Below are 22,950 nucleotides of genomic sequence, written 5' to 3'. Positions count from 1 at the left end.
TGCAGGGTTGTTTATAGACTGTGTGGCCACTGGGGTTGATGCCATTTCCCTCCTCAGTTAAACCCGGATGGTGCTACCTGTACCTGTACCACCTGTGATTGCACTGCCATGACTCCCAAGTCTCCTTTCCCTTGTAGAGAAGAGGACAGACAAGTCAGCTGTCTCAGGGGCTATCCGCCTACAAATCAATGTGGAGATCAAGGGAGAGGAGAAGGTCGCCCCGTACCATGTACAATATACATGTCTCCATGAGGTGAGCAGCACTTTGTAAGTGGAGGGCAGGAAAGCAGGGGTGGGCTTTTGACCATAAGTAAGGTTTGCAAGTGGTTGGAGATCTAGGACCATTTTTGTTTGTTGTTGCTCTTTTATTATTGGCTCATTTTGCTATTTTGGATACCCTGAGGGACTAGACTCATGGTTCTTTGCTTTTACTGTGAGAACTACCTGCTATGACCACTGGAAGGACTGAGCAATGACATAAAGAAAAAATTTCTACTGAAATTTCAGTTATGATGTGCTTGTAACCCTTCTTTTCTCTGCTCTGTATCCTGCAGAACCTTTTTCATTACCTCACAGACATTCAGGGCAGTGGAGGAGTCTGGATCCCAGAGGCTCGGGGTGATGATGCATGGAAGGTGTACTTTGATGAGACAGCCCAAGAAATTGTGGATGAATTTGCCATGCGCTATGGCATCGAGTCCATATATCAGGCCATGACGTGAGGCTCCCCTGGGGTCCTGGGAAGTAGCTGTTAATGCTTTGGGTAGCTAATGAAGGCACAAGATACAGCAGACAGGTGTTTAGTAGCCATAAGGTGTAGTGATTCCATACTTTCCTCTTTGAGTTGGGTGGAATGTGTCTGTGTCTCAAGGCAAAGAAGCATACATGAGAAAGGGAGTATATTTGCCAGCATCTCAGGAATTTGCCTGTTTACCCACCAAGATCATGGTTAGGAAAGGAAAAAGGCATGAGTGGGTATACAAAGACACAGACTCAGATATCACAGGTCTAAGCAAATATGGCATGTTTTTGCCCATGTACGTGTGTGCATAGCCAACAAGCTGACCTAGATTGAATCAACAAAGAGTGCTCTAAGCTGCAGGGAAAATATTTCTCTGTGGAATCCACCAGTGCTCCCATAATAGAAATTCTTGTTTATTGAGGGAAGCGTCAATTGGTGATACTGTCATAGAGATGTACATAGGAATCCATATTGCATAAGCAGAGGGAGGTGATTGACCTGGCTTTTCTTCCACAAACTTTAATTGGATTCTTACTTGGCTTCTGCTGCAAACCGTGAAGAGTCTTTGAGAATGCGGATTCTGTTTTTTAGGCATTTTGCATGCTTATCATCCAAGTACATGTGTCCGGGAGTGCCAGCAGTGATGAGCACCTTACTGGCCAACATCAATGCCTATTATGCTCACACAACTGCCTCCACTAATGTCTCTGCATCGGATCGTTTCTCGGCCTCCAATTTTGGTGTGAGTATGATAAAATATGTGTACCCAAATGCTATCAGTTGATGATTTGTTGTGTTCTGGCCAGTTCTATAGATTGACTGATGTGCCTAATATTCAGATCGTTGCTAGCTTGAAAAACAACCCTTTTTTCCTTCTAGATAAGATAATTAATAGACTATCTTAAGACTCTACTAGGAAATGATGACACCCTAGAAGACATTGCTGTATGGGCCCAGGCAATACCCCTCTAGTCAGGACTTTAGTTGAATCACAATGTTTAGTCTTATAGTCTTTACTCAGAATGTCATCTGACATAAATTCAGGATAAATAGGGTTAAATGACCTATCATGAATGTTCTCTCTGTAGGCATAAAATTACTGATATTCCCACAGTCTACTGATTCTGTGATCCCTGACTTTTGGTATTTATGATGTTTTTGTTGTTAATAGAGTTTTTCTATAGATGAGTTAATTTAATTGATTAAGCCGATCAGGTTCCATTATATATTGACTTAATCAGTATCTATTGATGTAATCAATATAATGAATTCTCGAAATGTGCCAACAGTCTACAGGCATGTGATTCCACATTTAATGATACTTTTTCCATGAAAATCAACTGTTAAAATAGTATATATTACTCGGGAGGCAGAGCCAGGCGGATCTCTGTGAGTTCGAGGCCAGCCTGGTCTCCAAAGCGAGTTCCAGGAAAGGCGCAAAGCTACACAGAGAAACCCTGTCTCGAAAAAAAAAAAAAAAAAGTATATATTATATATTTCAATATTAAAATATACACTAAGGAAAATTACATGGAACTTGGTTAAAAGAGAGACTTCTTATGTCTTTCTGACCATCTTTCAAATGCATCACTATTTTCTCTTCCATCATCATTGCTAGACTCTGGCTGTTAAAAATGCCCCCAAGATAACTGGGTAGTAGTGGTGCACGCCTTTAATCCCAACACTTGGGAGGCAGAGGGAGGTAGGTAGATCTCTGAGTTCAAAGATGGTCAGGGCTACACAGAAACCCTGTCTTGAACACTCCCCTGCCAAAAAAAAAAAACAGTGCCAAGAGGCTCCTTGGCACCAAAGTGGCAAAGAAGAGGTAGAGGCCTAGTCTCTGTCCTAATCTGTCCCTGCAGGCCCCAAGGCTAGACAGACTGAGTGGACAGTGGCCTCACTTTGCTGGCTGCAGTTGTGGGAGGGTAGGGCTTGGAGGTCTTACAGGGAAATGAGGCAAGGGGCCTGTGATGGAATGAGAAAGATCCAGAATGTGGTAGTCTGTGCAGGAAAAGTGTCCTGAGGGGAGGGAAGCTGGGAGATTGGGGATGTCTGATTGAGGCCAGGATGGCAAAGTGAAGGTAGCTAGAAGCAGAGTGTCTTGGGTGCCCACTGCTCTTGTCTATCTGTATGCCTGGCTCCTTACCCCTACTTTGGATTGATAGCTGCTCATTGGCAAGGCTCGAGTATGGGCTGTTTTTTCCCAGCTCTTCCAAGGTACTCACTACCTGCAAGGAAGCTGGAAGGGCTCCTGAGGGACATTGAGGGCCATGACTCTGAGATATTCTTTTTTAAAATTAATTAATTAATTAATTAATTAATTTATCATGTATACAGAGTTCTGTCTGCATATATGGCTGCAGGCCAGAAGAGGGCACCAGATCTCATTATAGATGGTTGTGAGCCACCATATGGGTGCTGGGAACTGAACTCAGGACCTCTGGAAGAGCAGCCAGTACTCTTAACCATTGAGCCATCTCTCCAGCCCCCCTGAGATACTCTTGAAGACCATATTTGGCCTCTGCAGCCTGAGTCCCACATCACCTAACCCTAACAATTCCATACCTTTCTACCAATGTCCCTATGAGCCATTTTGAGTTTGTGTCATGTGGGTCAAACCAAGATGACTCAGCTAGATGACCCTCACCTTAGCCCACCCCCCCAGACTCTGCTGCTAGGGTTGGAAGAGCAAAGCAGAAACTGCCTTTTCAAGGCCCCCAGGGTGAGGTCCCTTCCCAGCCCTCTGTCCTTTGTTCAGTGGACCTGTTCCCCATGTTCTTAGACCCACAGATGTGGATGATACTCAGGGATAACCAGTCCCTCAGCCCTTCTTGATCCTGTCACTAATTTCTTCCGATGCTCTCTAGTGCCTTGGAGGCTTTGATCATTCTTCCAGATATGGAATGAAGAATCAGTGCTTCTACTCATCAACAAATGCTTTATTTAAAGCTTAAAAAAAAATGCCCCAACAGAGTCCAGAGATCTCAGACTCAGGAGCCAGTTGAGGAAAGTATTTTCATTTCCTTTGTCTGACTAAATGAATTAAGGTCTCAAAGAGACAGAGATACACTTACTGGTCACATCCGTGTGTTTAGAAAAAGATTTTTCCTTTCCAGGGACATGTATGTCTCCTTGTTAGTGTGAAAACGTTTCCTAGTTTAAGGCAGTGCTGCTAAACAATGGAACAGGGTTCGCCTAGTCTATTTTTCTTTACATTGATTGTTCCCATGGACAGAGATCAGAAAAGATGTGTTGCCAATCAGATGTCCCCTCCCCACTCTTTTTTTTCTTTCTTTCTTACCCTCAGAAAGAGAGATTTGTAAAACTGCTTGATCAACTACACAACTCCTTGAGGATAGACCTCTCTACATACAGGGTAAGTGAAGACATGCTGTGGGTAGAGTAATAGTAATATTAAACCCAATCTGGAAGGCATGGATGTAGATGTAACCAACCGTCTTATTATAAAGAAACACAGAGCCAATGCAAAGACGAAAGCAAAGAGATCAGAGCTAAGAGCCTTACCCGCCTGCTGCAGCTAGCCTCTTCAGCCAAGAGACCTCTCTGAAAGAGACCTACTTCCTGTCTGTTTGTCTTTATATAGACTTTCTGTTCTGCCTTCTCATTGGTTGTAAAACCAACCACATGACTGCCTCGTCACTGCCTGTCTGTATAGACCTCCAGGTCTTCTATGGTTGGTATTGAGATTAAAGGCATGTGTCTCCAATGCTGGCTGTATCCTTGAACACACAGAGATCTACCTAGCTCTGCCTACCAAGTGCTGGGATTAAAGGCATGCATCACCAACGCCCAGCTTTTGCTATGGCTCTAATAGCTCTGACCCCCAGGCAACTTTATTTATTAACATACAATTAAAATCACATTTCAGTACAAATAAAATACCACCATACATGGGCAAGCCTTAGTTATAAGGATGAGAGGCAGGGAAATTGATCTGTGTCATCGTGCCCACCTGGATGCCCAATGCCATTAATACTCCTGGTTCTTCGGACTCTAAGGATCATTACAGTGTATGAATAGCATATGTGGCTGCTTTTAGTGGACAGATGGCTTTCCAATCCTATTCATATCATCCTATCCAACTTTCTAATGACATATTCTCTCCCAGAACATCCCTTAAAATATTAGATACTTAGCCATATTCCTCCCTCCCCTCCCTCCCTCCCTCCCTCCCTCCCTCCCTTCCTCCCTTTCTTTTTCTTTTGCTCATCTCAATTCCTAAGAAACATATGAATCTTTGGCTAGGGGAAGAAAGAGTAGCCTGTCTAGGACACTGTAATTAGGTGTTCTATCTTTTTCTGGTATGCGAGGAAATAGATGTAGGAGAGTGAGTGCCCAGGATGGCACAGGATGAGAAAACGGACAACTTCTCATCTCCTTTTAAGTTAGATCTTTTTACAATGGCTTTATCACTTGCTTAAAGTGTTAGGAATTTCCACAGTAGGCAATACATGCACTTTGGAAAGTAAGTGCAAGAGCAACTTCCAGCTTAACAAAAGAAGTTTTTGGTTATCTGTACTTTCTTTACTCTCCGTTTGCATGAATAATGGGGAAATAATTGTATCTTATCTTTGCCATTAGTAGCCCTCTGTAGACTTAAAGCCAACAGAGTGGAGTCTTTCCTTTTAGCTCTCCATGGCAGCTTCCTCCTATAATTCATGTCAAAGAGAATAATCTGACATACAGGAAAGTCCTAAAGAATTCACTTAAGATTTTGCTCAGAACTCCGCCATCTGCTGGTGCCAGAACACTAGACGAGCAGGGTGGATTGAAAGTACAGGTTCTGGATCTCAGTTTGGTCTGTAGTATGGCTTCACTTGTATTCATAATATACAGTTAGATTGTAGCTTTTGAAGTACTCATTGGGTGTGGAGCAGACTGTATCTGCGTTCATCTGAACAGATGCTTACACATCATGGGAGCAGGTTTGGGGGAAAAGTGTGGCTTTCGGAGCTGTAAAGTGTTCATCTTGGCGCCAGGCAAGGCCCTGTCTACATCAGTAGGGAAGAAAAAGGAGTCCAGTACTGGAGGTTGCCCAGCTCAACTACAGAAAATCCCAGCGGGCAGCAGTTAGGGCAGTGAAGGCTTTGTGTTTCTCTCTTCCTTTCTTAACATTTGCTTGATTTGTAACAGAATAACTTCCCTGCTGGGAGCCCTGAGCGGCTTCAGGATTTAAAGTCTACAGTGGATTTGCTGACCAGCATTACTTTCTTCAGGATGAAGGTAAGGGTGGACAGAGCTGGCCAGTGCTGGGCTGAGGATTTGGAAACCTAGAGAGTAAGAGTCACTGGACAGTCTGAGGCTACAGGATTCATCCACTTTTAAACACGCCAGTTCCCTGGGTTACTTCTGAGAGTGTAATGGGTAGGCCAGTGAGGAAGACCTGGAGGTTCCCCATCTGCTACCCCACTGAGTCACCATAGGGTGTGTTCCCTGGTTTTCTCACCACTGCCAGAGAGGTTTACTTTAGATCCCAGTTTCAGGGAACAGTCCATGTGGTAGGGAAGGTATGAACGGTACCTCTGCTTAGTCCAGGACAGTAGGAACTTGCTGCTTCTGCTTCTCACATCTTGGTGGATCAGGAAGCAGAGAGCAGAACTGGAAGCAGGGCCACACTGTAACCCTCAAAGGCCTGCTCCTAGTGATCTGTGTCTGATAGCTAGACACTGTGTCCCAGAGGTTTCACAGTCTCCCAAAACAGTACCTCCAACTGAGGATTAAGTGCTCAAAACCTGAGCCTATGGGGGATATTTTCCATTCAAACCGTAACACTGGGCAAGGTTTGAAGACCTGGAAAAGGTGAAATGAGTCTACAGTACATTTGCAGGAATGATGGGAGGATATCCCACCTGGGTGGGCAGGATCCTGGGCTTGTATTTCTTCTGTTAACTGGCAGGTGCAAGAACTGCAGAGCCCCCCAAGAGCCAGCCAGGTGGTAAAGGATTGTGTGAAAGCCTGCTTGAACTCTACATATGAATATATCTTCAACAACTGCCATGACCTCTACAGTCGCCAGTACCAGCTGGTAAGAGGTTTGGGGGTTAGTGACGTCAGCTGACAGTACTTGGAAACCTCAGCTTTTCTTTACTAGAAATTTATGGTGGAAAGAAGTTCAAAACAAAGTCCTTGATGTCCTCAAGGATGAGTAAGTTGTTGCCTTTGGACCATTTGTCTCAGTATAGATGTAATGGACAAAGGACCCTTAAACAAAATGTGACATACTCATGTCCGAGTTGAACAGGGATGACTGTGATAAGTTTTGCTTTGCGCAGTTTGGTAGCTCAAATTAGGTCGAGTTCCTCAGGCCATCCCAGCATCTTTCTTTGACCTCTACTATCTCAAGGTTAATTTTGATCAGGTGTATTTGGACCCATGTAAGTTCTGCACTGCTCTCCTCTAAGACTATAGCTGCCTCTGAGCTCCTGGCACAAAACTTGAACTTTTCCCTTTAGCGACTCATTCAGCAGGGCATGGCCTTCTGAGATTATATTCGTCGACGATTGTCAAGGCTGAGCCTAACCTCCTGTGAGGCCTACCCACTTCACCTGTTTTAGGCTAGCATTCTAACTCAGGGCTTGGAAACTTAGTTCTTTTTTTTTTTTTTTTTTGGTTTTTTGAGACAGGGTTTCTCTGTGTAGCTTTGCGCCTTTTCCTGGATCTTGCTCTGTAGACCAGGCTGGCCTCGAACTCACAGAGATCCGCCTGGCTCTGCCTCCCGAGTGCTGGGATTAAAGGCGTGCGCCACCACCGCCCGGCTTCTTTTTTTCTAAACAACTTACTACATTTGTTTATTTTGTATATGTGAATGTGTGTGCACATATACACATGGGAGTCAGAGGGATGCTTACAGGAATTGCTTCTCTCTTTCTACCATATTAGTCCCAGGAACCAAATTCAGGTCATCAGACTTGGTGACAGGTACCATACCTTAACCTGCTGAGCCGCTTCTCCAGCCCCATCTTTCTAGACACTTCCAACCATATCTCTCCTCTGCCACCCATTTAAAAGCCAGGACTTCTTTTTAGTTACAATAACTCAATTATAGTTCATGTCTTGCTAATTTTGCTTTTGCAGATTTACTCTCCTTCAGTACAATAAACACACACAGTCCAACAAAGTGCACACATACTTATGTGTATATGCATGTGTGTGTATATATATTTGTATATATGCATGTATATTTATGTAAAATGTTCCGGGCCAGGTCTGAGAACAGCCTTTAGTACTCTCAAAAACTCCCCAGTCGTCCCCACTGGATCAGGCCCTCCGAATGGGTGAGACAGTTGATTGGCTTGATCTGTTTGGGAGGCATCCAGGCAGTGGGACCAGATCTTGTGCTCATTGCATGAGTTGGCTGTTTGAAACCTGGGGCCTATGCAGGATTGTTTGGCTTGGCCTGGGAGGAGGGTACTAGACCTACCTGGACTGAGTCTACCAGGTTGACCTCAGTCTGTGGGGAAGGCTTTACCCTGGAAGAGATGGGAATGGGGGGGGGGGGGCGTTGGGGGGAAGGTGAGGGGGACGGGAGGGGGGAGAACAAGGGAATCCGTGACTGATATGTAGAACTGAATTGTATTGCAAAATAAATTAAAATAAATTAAAAAAAAAATAAATAAACAAATCTCAAAAAAAAAAAAAAAAAAAAAAAAAACAACTCCCCAGTCTCATGGGCGTGCTTGTATATTCAGTCCATGTGGTCTGTTAGAAATGTTTTGAGAGCCAGGTCATGGTAGTGCACACCTTTAGTCCCAGCACCTGGGAGGCAGAGACAGGCAGATCTCTGTGAGTTCGAGGCCAGCCTGGTTTACAGAGCGAGTACCAGGATAGCCAGGGCTACACAGAGAAACCCAGTCTCGAAAAACAAAAACAAAAAACAAAAGAAGTGTTTTGAGAAAGGATCGAGTGAAGGGATTCCAAGGAGGAAGAATTTAGTCTTGGTTCGACACTGGGAAAAATGACACAAAAGAGGGAGATCGATTTTGAAAGGCAGTAGAGCCAAATGATGGAAGTCTATTGAACATTCATCTTCTAGTGAATGTATCCAGTCTGTAATGCTTCCTCAGAGGACCTTAGTAAAGATCTAAGACAATGGTTCTCAACCTGTGGGTGCAGACCCCTTTATGGGGCGAACAACCTGTCACGGGGTCACCTAATTGGAAAGCACACATATTTACATTATGATTCATAACAGTAGCAAAATTACAGTTATGAAGTAGCAATAAAAATAATTTTATGATTGGAGGTTACACAACATGAGGAAATGTATTAAAGGGTCGCAGCAGTAGGAAGGTTGAGAACCACTGTTCTAGGATCCTTTTTTTTTCCTGCTGCCTTTTCTCATTCTAAATGTCCTTTTTATGCCATCCATATATTTAAGGCTTCTCTCTTTAAAGGCTTTATAAAGCTTTCTACTGGTTCTGATGTCCGTCAGAGGTTTTCCTGGGGCCTTTGTTTAGCTTGGTACAGACTGGGCTCCTCTGTCATTCATCTATGGATTCTCTTTGGTTAGGGAAAGATACTGTTCTCAACTTTGATCTAACCATGCAGATGTTTTAACATTTGATCTCTCTGCCCCAGCATAATAATGAACTAGACTCTAAAGAAGGCCTACAAACTCTTCAAGGACTTGGCTTTAGCCTTTTTATTTGACTCTCTACTTCGGCTTTCTCTTCATCTCATTTTCATGAGGCAATGTATACATGAGTAAAACTCTTATTTTGGTTTAATATTTCCATCTACTCATCTTTACTTGTAGGATCAGGTATCCACCCACTCACTTAACAAAAAGGGAGTATTATATATGTAAAGTCCAATGAAACACATTTCTGCCTTGGGAGACATTACTGTTGGTGGAAATTAGGGCAAATTATTCATTGTATCAGTCTCTTTTTTTATTACATTTTATTATAGTATTAGATATCTGGTATACTAGTACCAGAAATTCATAGTCTGTTCTGGGAGCCCAGGAGAGAGGCATCTTGGAGCCCAGGAGCATCAGAGACAACTTGAGAGAAGTCAAGTTCAACCTGGATTTTGAGGAAGGGGTAAAAATGATATCAAGAAAGGAGCTGAAGGGAAGAGAAGGGGGAAATAGCGTATTTCATGGTACAGAATTGTGCATGAGTATGTTAATTTAAGGAAACATAAGCATTTTTTTAATCAGGTGTTTATAACCTCAAACTCTGTTGTGGGATCAAATCCTAGCTCTGCTATTTAGCTCTGTGACAGTAGGCAAGTCATAGACCCTCGCTGTCCTTCAGTCTCCTCCTCCAAAAATGAGATGATAGTAACTTGTGCCCAAGAGTCATCAAGAAGATAAAATGACATAGTATGTACAAAGCTTTTAGCATCCTGCCAGGCACCACAGTAAGTGGTGATCATGATGCAGTACAACACAAGAGAATTGGGAAGACATGAAGTAGAGAAGAAAGGAACATTCCGAAGGACCTTTGTGTCTGATGGAGGAGTCCATCAAACTTAATTGAAGGCCATGGGAGAGCTCTACGCAGAGGTCATACTCGGAGATTTTCCTTATAGAGAAATCATTTGACAGCTCACTGGAGGACATAGTGGACTGAAGTTCAAAGGCCAAGGATGTCCTTTGAATGAGTCTTTGCTGGGATAGTGGCAGAAAAACTAAAAGAAAAAGATGCATGTAAATGAACTTGAGGTGGAATCAATAGGGTATAGATTCTGTCCTGGTTTCCACTAACTTGTTGTTGACGCAGGCTCACGAGGGGATTTTGGAGACTGCAGTGACATGTAGTATACTCATAAAAGTTCCATCCCTGTCCTGGGCAGCTCCACCTTTGCCTTTGTTCCTGTGAGAGAGATTGTCCATTCCAGTATCTGTAGTGATCACAACTTGTCCTTGTCTGGGCTCCAACTATGGGTGGCTCTGCCTTTCCTGAGATCCATTGTTATATTCCTTTGTCTCCTTCTAAGCAAATTCTCTTCTTCTCCAGCAAAGCTTTCCAGGTGCATTTCTTCCAGCTAATAATAGCCTTCAAAGGATCCAAAGGGGACCTGGTCCACTGGAAGTTAGGTCAAACTGCACACAGGGTCTGTCTGTTGAGTAGCTCCTGCTCAACTTGAAGGAGCTTCTCAGAGATGGGACGTTTGTGTGTGGTATGTGAAGTGTGGATCTGAATAGGGACATCTGGAAGAGGGTTGCTTGGAGGTGGGTGGACCTTACAGAACCAGACCTACTTGAGTGAGGCTAGAGGATACTCATTTCAGCCAGAGTCCCCTGTCCATAGTAACTAAAAGAGGAAGCACAGGTGCCTTTATATTTCTTAGACGGACCAAGTGCCCCAGAGCTGAGAATAGCAATTCTCAATGGTTGAAGGATCTCCAGTAGTCATCCCTCTTTGGAACATAGGCAGACATGTGCTAGAAAAGGAAGTATCTCTGACTTTAAAATAATAGACATGGTAAAGGGAAAAGAAAAAGGAAGAGTCTTTTCAATTCTACTGTGACTATCTCCCTTTCTCCTACACTCCTCTGTCCCTGGAACAAGAAGCAGGAGCAACCACTAGAGGAACCAGGGCCCAGCATTCGGAACCTGGATTTCTGGCCCAAACTTATCACACTCATTGTGTCAATCATAGAAGAGGATAAGAATTCCTATACACCTGTTCTGAACCAGTGAGTATCACTCTACTTGGCTCTGTCTGGTTGATGATTGGTCTGTCCATCCGTCTAACAGCCTCTTTCTTTCCTATCTCTCTGTATGTTTGCAGTGCCACTTCTTCCAACTGTCCGTCCATCTGTCCCTCTGTCCCTTGTATCTGTCTGAGTAACTGTTTCTGGAGACAGGTGTGGAAACATAAGGGGGGGGGGGCCTATCCAGAATGGGATAGCCTTCCTGGAGAGAGAGGCTTCTGGGACTGGGACTGTTAGGGGAGCCCGAGGGGATCCAGAGACTATGTGTGCATGTGCCTGTCCATAATGAATAAAGCTGGCCTTCTTAAGGCCCGCTCCCTGCTCTTTCTCCTCCACTTACCTATCCTGGGCCTACCCTCAAGCCTCAACCCTCCTCAGGGATCTAATGCCTTGTCTTGTCTTACCTTCTGGGCATTCTGTCGCCTGGGCTCATCTTAGCTGATAGGGTTCCCTTTGCCCTCATTTATCCTACCATTGGTCCCTGGGCCCCTTTTGTCCAGACTAAATCTAGTCCTGTTCCCTAGGACTCTCCTCTCTTCATTATGTCTTGTAAGAAGTAGTTACCTCGGGATAAATAAAATCAAATAGCTCTTGCCTTGATGTTTACTGTGTTTTTCCACCTCTCAGGTTTCCTCAGGAGCTGAATGTAGGAAAAGTCAGTGCAGAAGTGATGTGGCATCTCTTTGCGCAAGACATGAAATATGCATTGGAGGGTAAGGGTCTGCCAGACTCCACCCACCTCATAAGCTGTCTCTTTCCTTTCCCAGACTACTTCAAGTTCTAGGTAAACAGTGTAGTAAGAAACTAGAGGGCAGGTAAGCTATAGGAGGCATTGGATGAATAAAGCTGTAGCCAAAAGAAATAAGGAAAATGGGTGTGCAGATTTCTCCTTCCAGCTTTATAACAAATGCCTATCCAAGACCTTTCTAGCCGAGAGAGCAGCTTCACTCATGGTGAATGTTCCCAGAATGGTGGCTTGCTTCCCAGAGAATGGTCTTCTTAGACTTACCTTTACAGTTTTGAAGAACAAGAGAAGCTTAAACATATAGAAATATCATTATTTCCTTATACTTACTGGCCTGGCTTTTTTTTTTTTTAAACCTGCTCAGAAAGTTACTTCCCTCACTCTCATAATGCAGAGGCACAGATAAGTTATTATTTACTTTGTTCATTCTGCTTATTCTTTTTTCCATCTCTCACCTTTGCAAAATATCACTTTCTGTCTATGTCAAACTCATCTGTACCCATCTGTGCTCACCAATTTAGCTGCCTTTCCTCTCTGTTTGTAGATGTTAGTCTAGTTCCTCAGTCTGTGAAAGTGGATATAGAAGGGAAAGGAGCCATCTGGGACAAGCTCAAAGCAGAGTTCGGATCTCTTGCTTGGGTGAAGTGGAGACATAGATCACTCTCAGACTCTAAAATTTATGAAGTTTAGAATCAGTGACTCTTGAGGTTAAAAGACACTTTGAAGGTCTGTGCTCAGTTGGTACAGGCAAACCACATGTGTAATTTACATTTTGTAACCCAGCCCCAGAGCAGTGGCTGAGTCCTGCTTACTTTGGACTCATCTTTCTGGGCTGTAATCCACACATTTATTGGTTGAAAGGTTTATACAGGTTTTACCTGACCTTGCCTTGGTGAGACAGCACTCACCAAGCCTGATGGGAAGTTTGGTGTCAGTTCTTGAAGAACATCTATGGTGTACTTAGCAGAAAAAAGTAAATACTTCTGAAAAATGAACCAACTCATATTCTGTTCAATTTCATTTGGAGGTAATAAGACAGCAAGAGATGGAAAGAAATAAGTTAAACTTAGGCATAGTATTCCATCAGAATCTTTATAGACATTACCAGAATTAGAGAGATTATAAGGTTGAAAGAACTCTTGGAATGAAGGGTAGATGAAAGAAAACAGGGCTGGGGAGATGGCTCAGTGGGTAAAAGCTCTACCTACACAATTCTGATGACTTCACTTCTCCTTCAGAACCCATGTAGAAAGCGGATGCAGACCAAACATGGTGCCACACACCTTTAATCCCAGCATTTAGAAGTCAGAGGCAAGGGGAATCTTTCTGAGTTTGAGGCCAGCCAGGTCTACATAGCAAATTCCAAGCCAACCAGGGCTAGATAGGGAGACCTTGTTAAGGGGGGTGAGGAGCAGACAGTTGCAGTTGGCTGGCTAGCCTGCAGTTACTGCACCTCAACAGAAACCTCAGAGAAACCCTATTTCAATAAGGCAGAAGGCAAGAACCAACTCCCGAAAGTTGTCCTCTGACCTCCACGTGTGGACATACACACATATGCAATAGAAAATCAAATAAATAAATAAAAATTTTAACACCCAAGTCAAGGACAGGTTATGGGAACATTATTGCCCCTTCTGATAGGTTAACCCCAATTCTACCATAAGTAACAACAATCTCATGAAATTTGCATACATACATGCACTTGTTCATGTATCAATGGGTGCACATGTGGATTTGTATGCACATGTACAGTGCTTAGAAGACAGTCTCCAGACTCAGTCCTTAGGTGCCAAGGCACTTTTTGTTTGAGATAGAGTCTCTCATTGGCTTAGAACTTTACCAACTGGTCAGGCTGGCTAGCCCATGAGCTTTCAGGAGTCTGCCTATTTCTACCTCCCATCAGCCATCACCTCCCATCTTGCCCCCAGGCGCAGCTTTTTATATAGGTGCTGGGATCTGAACTCAGGTGCTCATGCTAAAGAGGCAAGCACTTTACCAACTGAGCTATCCTCCCAGTACCCTTTGCAGTCTTGCTGGAGCATTAACTCTTTGGGTCTTGTTAAAATAAAATGTACCCAATGTTTGAACACTCATCTACTTAGTGTTTATGTACTTAAGTTAATGTTTGATATAGAAATTGGGGCCTGGTATCAGAGGACACATACTGGATTGTCAGAGAATGTAAGAGTTATATGCAAATACAGAAACTCAAAGGTCCTGACACAAACAAACAAATGTTCAGAAATCCCTGCCCCTATTCCCAGTGGGTTTTCGAATAAGCATGAGCGGGAGGGTGCACCTGGTGCTGTCATTCTATGTTTCAAGGCCATCAGGGAACGGGGTAGAAAAGAGGGTCTCTTTGCGCTCCCTCATTTTCCTACTCTTTGTTGCTCATTGGCATCTCTGCTTTGTCACAAGCAACTACTATCATTCGTATTCGAAAGGTCTTCTTTGCTGGTGGTAAGCACTTTTGGTTGTCCCCTTGCCTCTAGTTTTATACCCCTCCTTCTGCTCACTGCTTCCTAGAAGAAATAGCAAATGCAGTTTGGGATTACGGTGGTCTAACGTACCAGAAGATGAAAGTCGAGGGACCTGAAGCCTTTCCAGGCTCTGGCCCAGGCTTCGCCTCCCTGATGAGTGTCTCCTGCACTAGTCACTAGAACCAGTGTCCCCAGACTAGATGTTCTGCTTTGACTTGGAGGAGCAATACCTATGCTAGCTCAACGTTGAAAAGGATGTCTCCAAGGATACCAGCTGCTCCTTCTCTCTTGCTTAGTTTTTCCTTCTTCATAACCTTTTTATGGGCACACATGGACTTTTATTATTCAAAATAATACTCCAGCTGTGAAGGGTAGGTATGATTATACTGTGTGGATGTGAGTGCTCTAGACTCTATGTTAGCCATAAGTGATCATCATCCTAGATTAAGGTTCAGCTACCTAACCCATCATATCCATAGTAATAGTTCTATTTGCTATAGCACAGTGGCCTGATCTGTGTTTCCATAGTTTCCAAACTGATGATCCTTATTTGCATAGTTCCCTGAGAGCTCATTTTCTTTGTTTCAGCTCTTCCTGGGAGCCCTTCACTTTACCTCAGGGTTCTGTCATAACATGGCTGTTCCACTGTCTTTCTGTTTGGTTTTATGTCTCTGGAAGTTCCCATTAACATATTCATGCCATGTACAACTTAATATCTCTTCATTTAAGCCTACTTGATAGAATAACTCAGTTACTAAGACTGAAAACAAATAAACACTAGAAAACCATTGTCTTTCCTTCCCCTCAGCCCCCCTATTCCCTGTCAGTCCCCACTAATTATCATTAACATCCTTTCATTTCTTCACCAGAGACCAGAGAGTTTCCTTTGCACTTCTAGAAGTTAGAGCAAGAAGACTATAGACTTTACTTGACTTAGCCTCTATAAAGGAAGATTTGGGCCAGGCTCTTGGAGAATGGCTGAGTAGGGCACTAGTGGGGGTGGAAGGTGGATGTTAGAAAGACTTGAGTTCCCTGTCTTGTAAGCTATCTGGCAGAGCCACCTGTCTAGACCTACTGCCTTAGGAAATCCAGGAACCATGGCTATGGCTAAAACTTGATCCAGCTTCTCCCCCTTCACTAGAACATGAGAAAGACCGCCTGTGCAAGAGTGCTGACTACATGAACCTGCACTTCAAGGTGAAGTGGCTCCACAATGAATACGTGCAGGATCTGCCTGCCCTCCAGGGACAGGTGCCTGAGTACCCAGCGTGAGTGTGGGGCAGCAAAGAGGAGGGAACTGGGCTTTCTAAATGAGTAAGGGTAGTAGCCTACATTAAGTTCAGCAGGCCAGGCTCAGATTGCCTGTTGCAGGTATTGCTGTAGAACGAGGAGTGTTAATGCCCTCCCTCCCGGAAGATTCATCTGGAAAAAGCTATCAGACATTATGTTGTATACCAGTTAGCTTCAGTCCCTTGTTTTCCTGTTCTAACGACAGGTGGTTTGAGCAGTTTGTGCTACAGTGGCTAGATGAGAATGAAGATGTGTCCCTGGAATTCCTGCGTGGGGCCCTGGAACGAGATAAGAAGGATGGGGTAAGTTGGGGGCTTTGGCTACACAGTGGTCCGTCCATGTCTCAGCATTTAGCTATTGGCCTGAAATTTTTGGCTTCTGCTAGACTGATCTGCCCCATCCTATAGAATCTGCAGGAAAGCTATGGAGAGCACAGAGCCACCTCTGCTAGGCAAGAGCTCTTCATACCCTAAAGCTATGGATGGTTACTCCATGTGTGGTCTTCTTTAGTTCCAGCAGACATCAGAGCACGCACTCTTTTCCTGTTCCGTGGTGGATGTCTTTACGCAACTCAACCAGAGCTTTGAAATCATCCGGAAATTGGAATGCCCAGACCCCAGCATCCTTGCCCACTACATGAGAAGGTTTGCTAAGGTAACGATGGGCCTCCTAGACTCCTGCCCCTTCCTATCACCACACTCACAGTCACAGGCCTGAGTTCCACCCTCTTCCAGGCAAAGCCTAATATTACCTGCTTCCCCATTGCTGTGTCTAGAGTAGATAGTCTGTCTCAGTTCTGTTCTGCAATTCACAGGGAGCTTTGCTCCTTCCTATGAGAGTTCTTCACTCTTGATATTTTGGGGTTTTGTTTCATATATTTGAGACCTGGTCTTCTCTATAGCACTGGCTGGCTTTGAACCTACAGCAGTCCTCCTAGCCTCTGCCTCCAGAGTGATGGGATTCTATTTATGCACCACAGCAGCTAACTCCCTGATGTTATTGTTCTGGGATGAGAAACGGAACTTCAGGCAAGGTCCTTGTGAAAACGTTAAGGGTTCTCTCCCCTTTCCTTTTCTTCTCTTTCCGCAGACCATTGGGAAAGTGCTGATGCAGTATGCAGACATCTTATCAAAGAACTTCCCAGCTTACTGCACAAAGGAGAAACTGGTAAGGCCAGGCACTGGGGCACTGAGAGGAAAGGTGTGGAGGACACTTGAATGCTCCTCAGCTGCTCTTGACTTGACTTCTGGCTCCCTCCATGCTTTGCTAGAGACTCATGCCACAAGACAGTGAGAAGTTAGCTAAGAGTGCCTCTGAGCCTCCATTTTGTGCTCTTTCCTCCACGGAGATTTGCTTAGTCTTTTTTTCAATTAAAATTTTCAGAAAAAAATTTCAGATATTCAGAGTTATAAATAGAAATACCATGAGCATCTGTGTAGCTACCACCTAACCCAAATTTAGGCAAAAATATTTGCTACTAGTCTCTGTTCAAAGAGAATTGTCTGAATTGGCTCCAGATCTCAGTCTTTAGGGCAAGACCTATGCAATATGAAGTCTCTGTTGCCTTGGAATAGCGCAAAAGTGTAAGGGACCCTAAACTAATGGGTGCTGTGCTAAAAAGAGCTAAGACTGAAGAGATCGTCTGTCCCCACAGCCCTGCATCCTGATGAACAACATGCAGCAACTGAGGGTCCAGCTGGAGAAAATGTTTGAGGCCATGGGAGGCAAAGAGGTAAGTCTTAGGGTATGTGGTTACTGTACTTTGTCTAGGTTGAGTTGCCTGGGCACAGAGCTCTACCGTCTCTCAATTAAGGGTAGGCTGGGTGTTGAGCTTCAGATTTAAGGGGGCTTCATTTGAGATAGGCATTGTTGTAAAATTCTAGAAAGGAAAAGTAGCCACTGGGATATGGTACCAACCCAGAGGAACAAGCATAGAGGTAGGGCCCTAGGAGGGAAAACCAGACATTTGGGATATGGTCCTGGGAAGGAGAATTAGCCATTGTGGTAAGAAGGAGAATTGGGCTTGGGGGTGGGGTGTGGCGTGGCCCTAGGAGGGAAGAGCAGACATTGAGGTGTAGTCCTAGGAAAGAGGAGAAAGCACTGAGATGTGGTCTAGGAGGGAAGAGCAGGTGTTGGGGATGGCTTTAAGAGGGGAGATGGCAGTATGTGAAAAAGTGAAAGGCAGCAGTCTGACCTGGCTGCCCCATGCATGTAGCTGGACTCTGAAGCTTCAGACAGTCTGAAGGAGCTGCAGGTGAAACTGAATACAGTTCTGGATGAGCTCAGCATGGTGTTTGGAAACAGGTTAGTGACCCCCAAAATACACAGCCCTTAGAACCAGATGTAGTTTTGGGCCATTCCTAGAGCTGCTAGCCACACTCATTCAGCTGCAGCTCTTCCTATATTCCTGCATATTGTCCCTCATGGAGATGCAACATAAAGAAATGAGTCTACATTGCTGGTGTTGCTCCAGTGTCGGTGTGGGGGTAGGGAGGGCTGCACTGTGAACATGTGTGTAGCTTCCAGGTGCGGATTGATGAGTGCGTTCGACAAATGGCTGACATCCTGGGCCAAGTTCGGGGCACGGGAAATGCATCCCCCAACGCCAGGGCCTCAGTGGCTCAGGATGCAGATAGTGTACTGCGACCTCTCATGGATTTCCTGGATGGCAAGTGAGTATAGCACTCTGAGAGGAAAAGTAAAGCTGAGGAGCCTCTGGGGGAGCAGGCATTCCAGATTTTCCCCTAGCCTCACCTATTGCCTGAATCTGTAGCCTCACGCTCTTTGCCACTGTGTGTGAGAAGACTGTTTTGAAGCGAGTCCTGAAGGAGCTCTGGCGGGTGGTGATGAACACCATGGAAAGAGTGATCGTCCTGCCCCCACTCACTGACCAGACAGTAAGACCACCACCCTCCCCGTTCCTCCCGCTGTCTCCTTTCCTCACTCCCCACTTCCGCTGCAGTCCTGCTTTTGACTGATCTCTCTCTGCCTAGGGCACCCAGCTGATTTTAACTGCTGCCAAGGAGCTGAGCCAGCTTTCCAAACTCAAGGTTCTTGGGATTTGGGGTCCTCCTGAGGCTGCAGGGAGGGTGCCTGGGGGCCTGAAGTGGGGGAAAGAACTATTACTATGGGGCGATTTGTGAACTGGCTGGTGGGGGCACTGTATTTATGACTGTCCTGGACTTTCCTGATATGTTTTCTCTGGGGTTCCAGGACCACATGGTACGAGAGGAAACACGGAATCTCACTCCAAAGCAGTGTGCCGTCCTTGACCTGGCTTTGGACACCATCAAGGTGGAGACTTTCCCCTTTTCCAGACAGTCTCCCCATGCACATTTGGACTTGACATCCCACTCTGCCAGACTAGCTATCAGTATCTTAGCATTCCACATCCAGAGAAGAAGGCCTAGGCAGTGTCAGGGATACAGAGAGAAAGAGAAATGTTTCCAAGTCCAAAACACAAGATTGGTAAGATGATAAGTCAGGTGCATGTGAACTGTGATGAGGCATTTGGGGAAAGTATGTCTGAGGTATCAAGTTTCCTAAGTTTCAGAGAGGTAAAAGATCACTTTTGTCTCTTCTCCCTACCTAAAATGCTTCTATCTCAAACCTGCCCAACTAGATAGGCCCTTTCTTCAAACACCACCTCCAGAAAGATGCCTCTCCCCTACTGCTCCTGCCAAACACCCCAGTGATGCTGATTTGTCAAATAGGTGCTTCTGATTTGTCAAATAGTCTGTTCTTACAGTCCTCTTCTGGCTTCTCTGAGGACAGTTGGGGAGCTGCCTCTCTGTGAGGGGATGAAGCAGGTGATCATTTATCTTTCAGCAATACTTCCATGCAGGAGGCAATGGACTGAAGAAAACATTCCTGGAGAAGAGCCCAGACCTGCAGTCTCTACGTTATGCCCTGTCTCTGTACACACAGACTACGGACACTCTCATCAAGACATTTGTGCGCTCACAGACTGCCCAGGGTAAAGGCCCAAGGACTATGTGTTCCCACCTCCCTCCCTGTATATACAGCGCCTGTAGGGAATTAGTGTTCTTTAGCCCTTGGAGAGGATCCAATTGCCCCTTCAAGCTTGGATTTCACCATTCTATACTTAACTTCAGTACTTACCCAGGCACATACCCATACCAGGCAGGAGACTGAGAGTCACAGGGACTTTGAAAATGTGTCTGGTATTTCTTTATTCCTTTTCCTGGCCATTTCCTACCCAGTGCACATTTATTGGGCTCGCCTATACCCTATCTGGTAATGGGGAAGAAGTAAGAAAAATCTGTGAGGAAGCCTTGACAGGAAATGCTTGGATGCACATGAAGCCTTATAGCTTTACTTGAGGTTCTGGAGAGAAGAAGCAAAGTGCTCCCCGTCCTACAGCAGGATGAAAAGAAAACTAAGGCAAATCATGGGCAAATGAAGGGTGTACGTAGCAGATGCTGTAGGCTCAAGAATGATGCTTATGCACTGTGGACCAGAGAGCTGGGTTGGTTTGTTTGGGGGTGGGGGCGATCTTTGTCTTGGGAATTCCTGCCACCGGTTAGGCCTGTCCAAACTAAAGCACATCTGCAAAGACAGGTTCATCCTGGAACTCTGACCTGATCCTGAAGCAGAGTCCTCCAGGAGGCACCTATAGGCACACTTAAATGGCATCCTCCAAGAAGACTTGGGCGGGCTGCCAGGAGTATGAACTTGACATAGCGAGCGCGGGAGGCTTGAGTCTTACCAAGCTGTGGATGTAAAGTGTAGACTTGACCCAGAAGGGAGAAATAGAAATGTAAGCAGTTAAGACTGGAAGTGACTGAAGGTGAGAAAATGGAGGGATTGTGCAGTGCTCCTCCACTTCTTACAGCTGTTCTCAGTCGAGGGAGGATCTGGAGGAAAAAGCAAGAGAAGCAGGGATGGGTATGGCTGAAGAGGACAGGGGGAGCTTTTGCAGAGCTGAGGACGTGTAAGGCCTGTAGTATCAGGGCGGTTCTGAGTTAATTCAGAAAGGCTTTTGTCAGCATTGTGGTAGAGCTGGGTAACGGTGAAGAAAGGCATAAAGTGCTAGCAGGGCTGCACCACAGGGAGACCTCATGTGCATGGCTTTATCTGTTGTCATTTAGGGGCCTAGGAGATCAGAACCTGCCACCTCTCCCTTGCCCCACTGGTCTTAGATACTTTCTGTGTTTTCTACTGTTCTGCCATGCTGTAGTTGGTCTCCAAACTGTGACATCTAATGGGGAACACTTAGACATTGACCTTGGCTCTTGGACTTCTTTCTGCGCCCTGCCCCAGTCTGAGCTCCCTCGGAATGTATTTGAACTCTCGTGAATGACTGTAATTCTTTGACCTCTAACAACTCTTCTTTCTCTGTCCTACTGCCGCTCACCTCTTGACTTGCCTGTCCTCCTCGTTCAGTGCATGATGGGAAAGGTATTAGGTTTACTGCTAATGAGGACGTTCGGCCAGAAAAGGGTATGTTCTTTTACACTGTGCAGACATGATCAAACACTGACTCACCCTGTGAACTCCAGTGAGATGTGTTCTAGGGATGGCTGAACCAAGTTCAGGAGCTCTATGCCAAATCTTTGACCTCGGCGATATATCCATATAGCCCTGGAAGAACTTCGGTTCTTGACCTCTGTCTTGTCCTCGGATTCCCCACCAATACACCCCAGGACAAAGAAGGGTTTTCTTTGAGGCGCAGGATAGTGACGCGTTCTCAAAATCAGATGAAGCCCCTGCTAAGAGACACCTATAGACTGACCCTATTCGGAGATTGTGACTAGAGAGTTGTTCTGTGGATTTGAGAGAAGGCCTCGCAAGCGGGGACACCCAGAAATCCTGAGGACAAGCACAAGGTTGCATCTCTTGATTAGAGCATTAAGAGATATCATAAGTCGCTGGGCGGTGGTGGTGCATGCCTATAATCCCAGCACTTGGGAGGCAGAGGCAGGTGGATCTCTGTGAGTTCGAGGCCAGCCTGGTCTACAGAGCGAGATCCAAGACAGGCTCCAAAGGTACACAGAGAAACCTTGTCTTGGAAAAAAAAGAAAAAAGAAAAAAAGAGATACCATAAGTCAGAGCACAGTAGCACATGCCTGTGATCTGAGAAGTCAAGAGGCTGAAGCATGAGGCTCTCAAGTTCAAGTCCAGCCTGCACTATATAAGGAGTAAGAGTGAGAACAAAGCAGAGGGAAGGGGGGTGGGGTGGGGGGGTGATTCCCAGTGCGTGTTTCAGGAAGTTTCTCCCAAGATTCTGTGAGCTTATCTAGTGTTATAGTGCACAGCCTCATTCTTTCTCTCCTGTTGTTTCTTCTCCCATTTGTTACTTCCCTGTGACTACTGTGGGTGATTTCTTCTCACTTTAGGGTAGGATGTGAGGTGGGAGCATTCCATACCCTCATTTTACCTGGAATCTAGTTCTCTAGTAGGCTATCATCTGTCTGTCCTCAGGGGCTGGTGTGGATGATCCTGTGGGAGAAGTCTCCATTCAGGTGGACTTATTTACACACCCTGGCACTGGGGAACATAAGGTCACAGTGAAAGGTAAGTGCTGTTGACTTACCGGTTTGCTTTTTTCTTGACCATGGCCTCACTCATCCCTTGAAAGCAGGGGCTGCTCATCCTAGTGCTCCAGCTCAGTTCTTCCCAAGGGGAACATACCCTAGGGTTGAAGGGCTGGGAATACTGGTGGGGTCCCTCACAGATCTCCCTTGTTTGGGTAGTGGTAGCAGCCAATGACCTCAAGTGGCAGACAGCGGGTATGTTCCGGCCTTTTGTGGAAGTGACCATGGTTGGCCCACACCAAAGTGATAAGAAGAGGAAGTTCACAACCAAATCTAAAAGCAACAACTGGACTCCCAAGTACAATGAGACATTCCACTTGTAAGTAACAGGACACCTACAGGCTCTGGAATGAAGGAGTGCTGGGTGGTAAGGGTGGAGAGACTCGGAATAGACCGATGGGCTAGATGTCAAAGTTGGGTGAATGCAGCAGAAATGTTCATTTCTGGCTT

At 45.2% G+C, this 22,950-nt stretch overlaps 1 protein-coding gene and 1 long non-coding RNA gene across 14 annotated transcripts in view; one reads left to right on the top strand and one right to left on the bottom strand.

The window, feature by feature from the left end:
* LOC128096287 (uncharacterized) overlaps positions 1-22,950 on the bottom strand; it is a 164,709-nt gene that overhangs the window by 21,806 nt on the left and 119,953 nt on the right. The gene's annotated exons all lie outside the window — the stretch shown is intronic.
* The window catches only part of LOC128096280 (protein unc-13 homolog B), a 207,862-nt gene that overhangs the window by 183,337 nt on the left and 1,575 nt on the right, over positions 1-22,950 (top strand). For 5 of the 13 annotated variants that reach the window (XM_052715653.1, XM_052715652.1, XM_052715658.1 and 2 more), the window contains 22 exons: positions 138-253; positions 555-718; positions 1,334-1,484; positions 4,050-4,118; positions 5,897-5,986; positions 6,660-6,788; positions 11,283-11,410; positions 12,056-12,141; positions 15,795-15,921; positions 16,149-16,245; positions 16,454-16,597; positions 17,033-17,110; positions 17,598-17,675; positions 18,159-18,247; positions 18,463-18,615; positions 18,717-18,840; positions 18,937-18,993; positions 19,157-19,237; positions 19,772-19,919; positions 21,350-21,406; positions 22,388-22,480; positions 22,660-22,819. In XM_052715653.1, coding sequence (XP_052571613.1) covers positions 138-253; positions 555-718; positions 1,334-1,484; positions 4,050-4,118; positions 5,897-5,986; positions 6,660-6,788; positions 11,283-11,410; positions 12,056-12,141; positions 15,795-15,921; positions 16,149-16,245; positions 16,454-16,597; positions 17,033-17,110; positions 17,598-17,675; positions 18,159-18,247; positions 18,463-18,615; positions 18,717-18,840; positions 18,937-18,993; positions 19,157-19,237; positions 19,772-19,919; positions 21,350-21,406; positions 22,388-22,480; positions 22,660-22,819 — 2,419 coding nt within the window. Of the gene's footprint in view, positions 1-137; positions 254-554; positions 719-1,333; positions 1,485-4,049; positions 4,119-5,896; positions 5,987-6,659; positions 6,789-11,282; positions 11,411-12,055; positions 12,142-15,794; positions 15,922-16,148; positions 16,246-16,453; positions 16,598-17,032; positions 17,111-17,597; positions 17,676-18,158; positions 18,248-18,462; positions 18,616-18,716; positions 18,841-18,936; positions 18,994-19,156; positions 19,238-19,771; positions 19,920-21,349; positions 22,481-22,659; positions 22,820-22,950 lie in introns of those variants that run through there. The other 8 variants (XM_052715659.1, XM_052715647.1, XM_052715651.1 and 5 more) reach the window with 4 other exon arrangements.

This window comes from Peromyscus californicus, unplaced genomic scaffold, assembly GCF_007827085.1.
Source record: "Peromyscus californicus insignis strain IS unplaced genomic scaffold, ASM782708v3 Scaffold_5__1_contigs__length_169319896, whole genome shotgun sequence".
NCBI lineage: Eukaryota > Metazoa > Chordata > Mammalia > Rodentia > Cricetidae > Peromyscus > Peromyscus californicus.
This window is presented reverse-complemented; position numbering and strand designations above follow the sequence as displayed.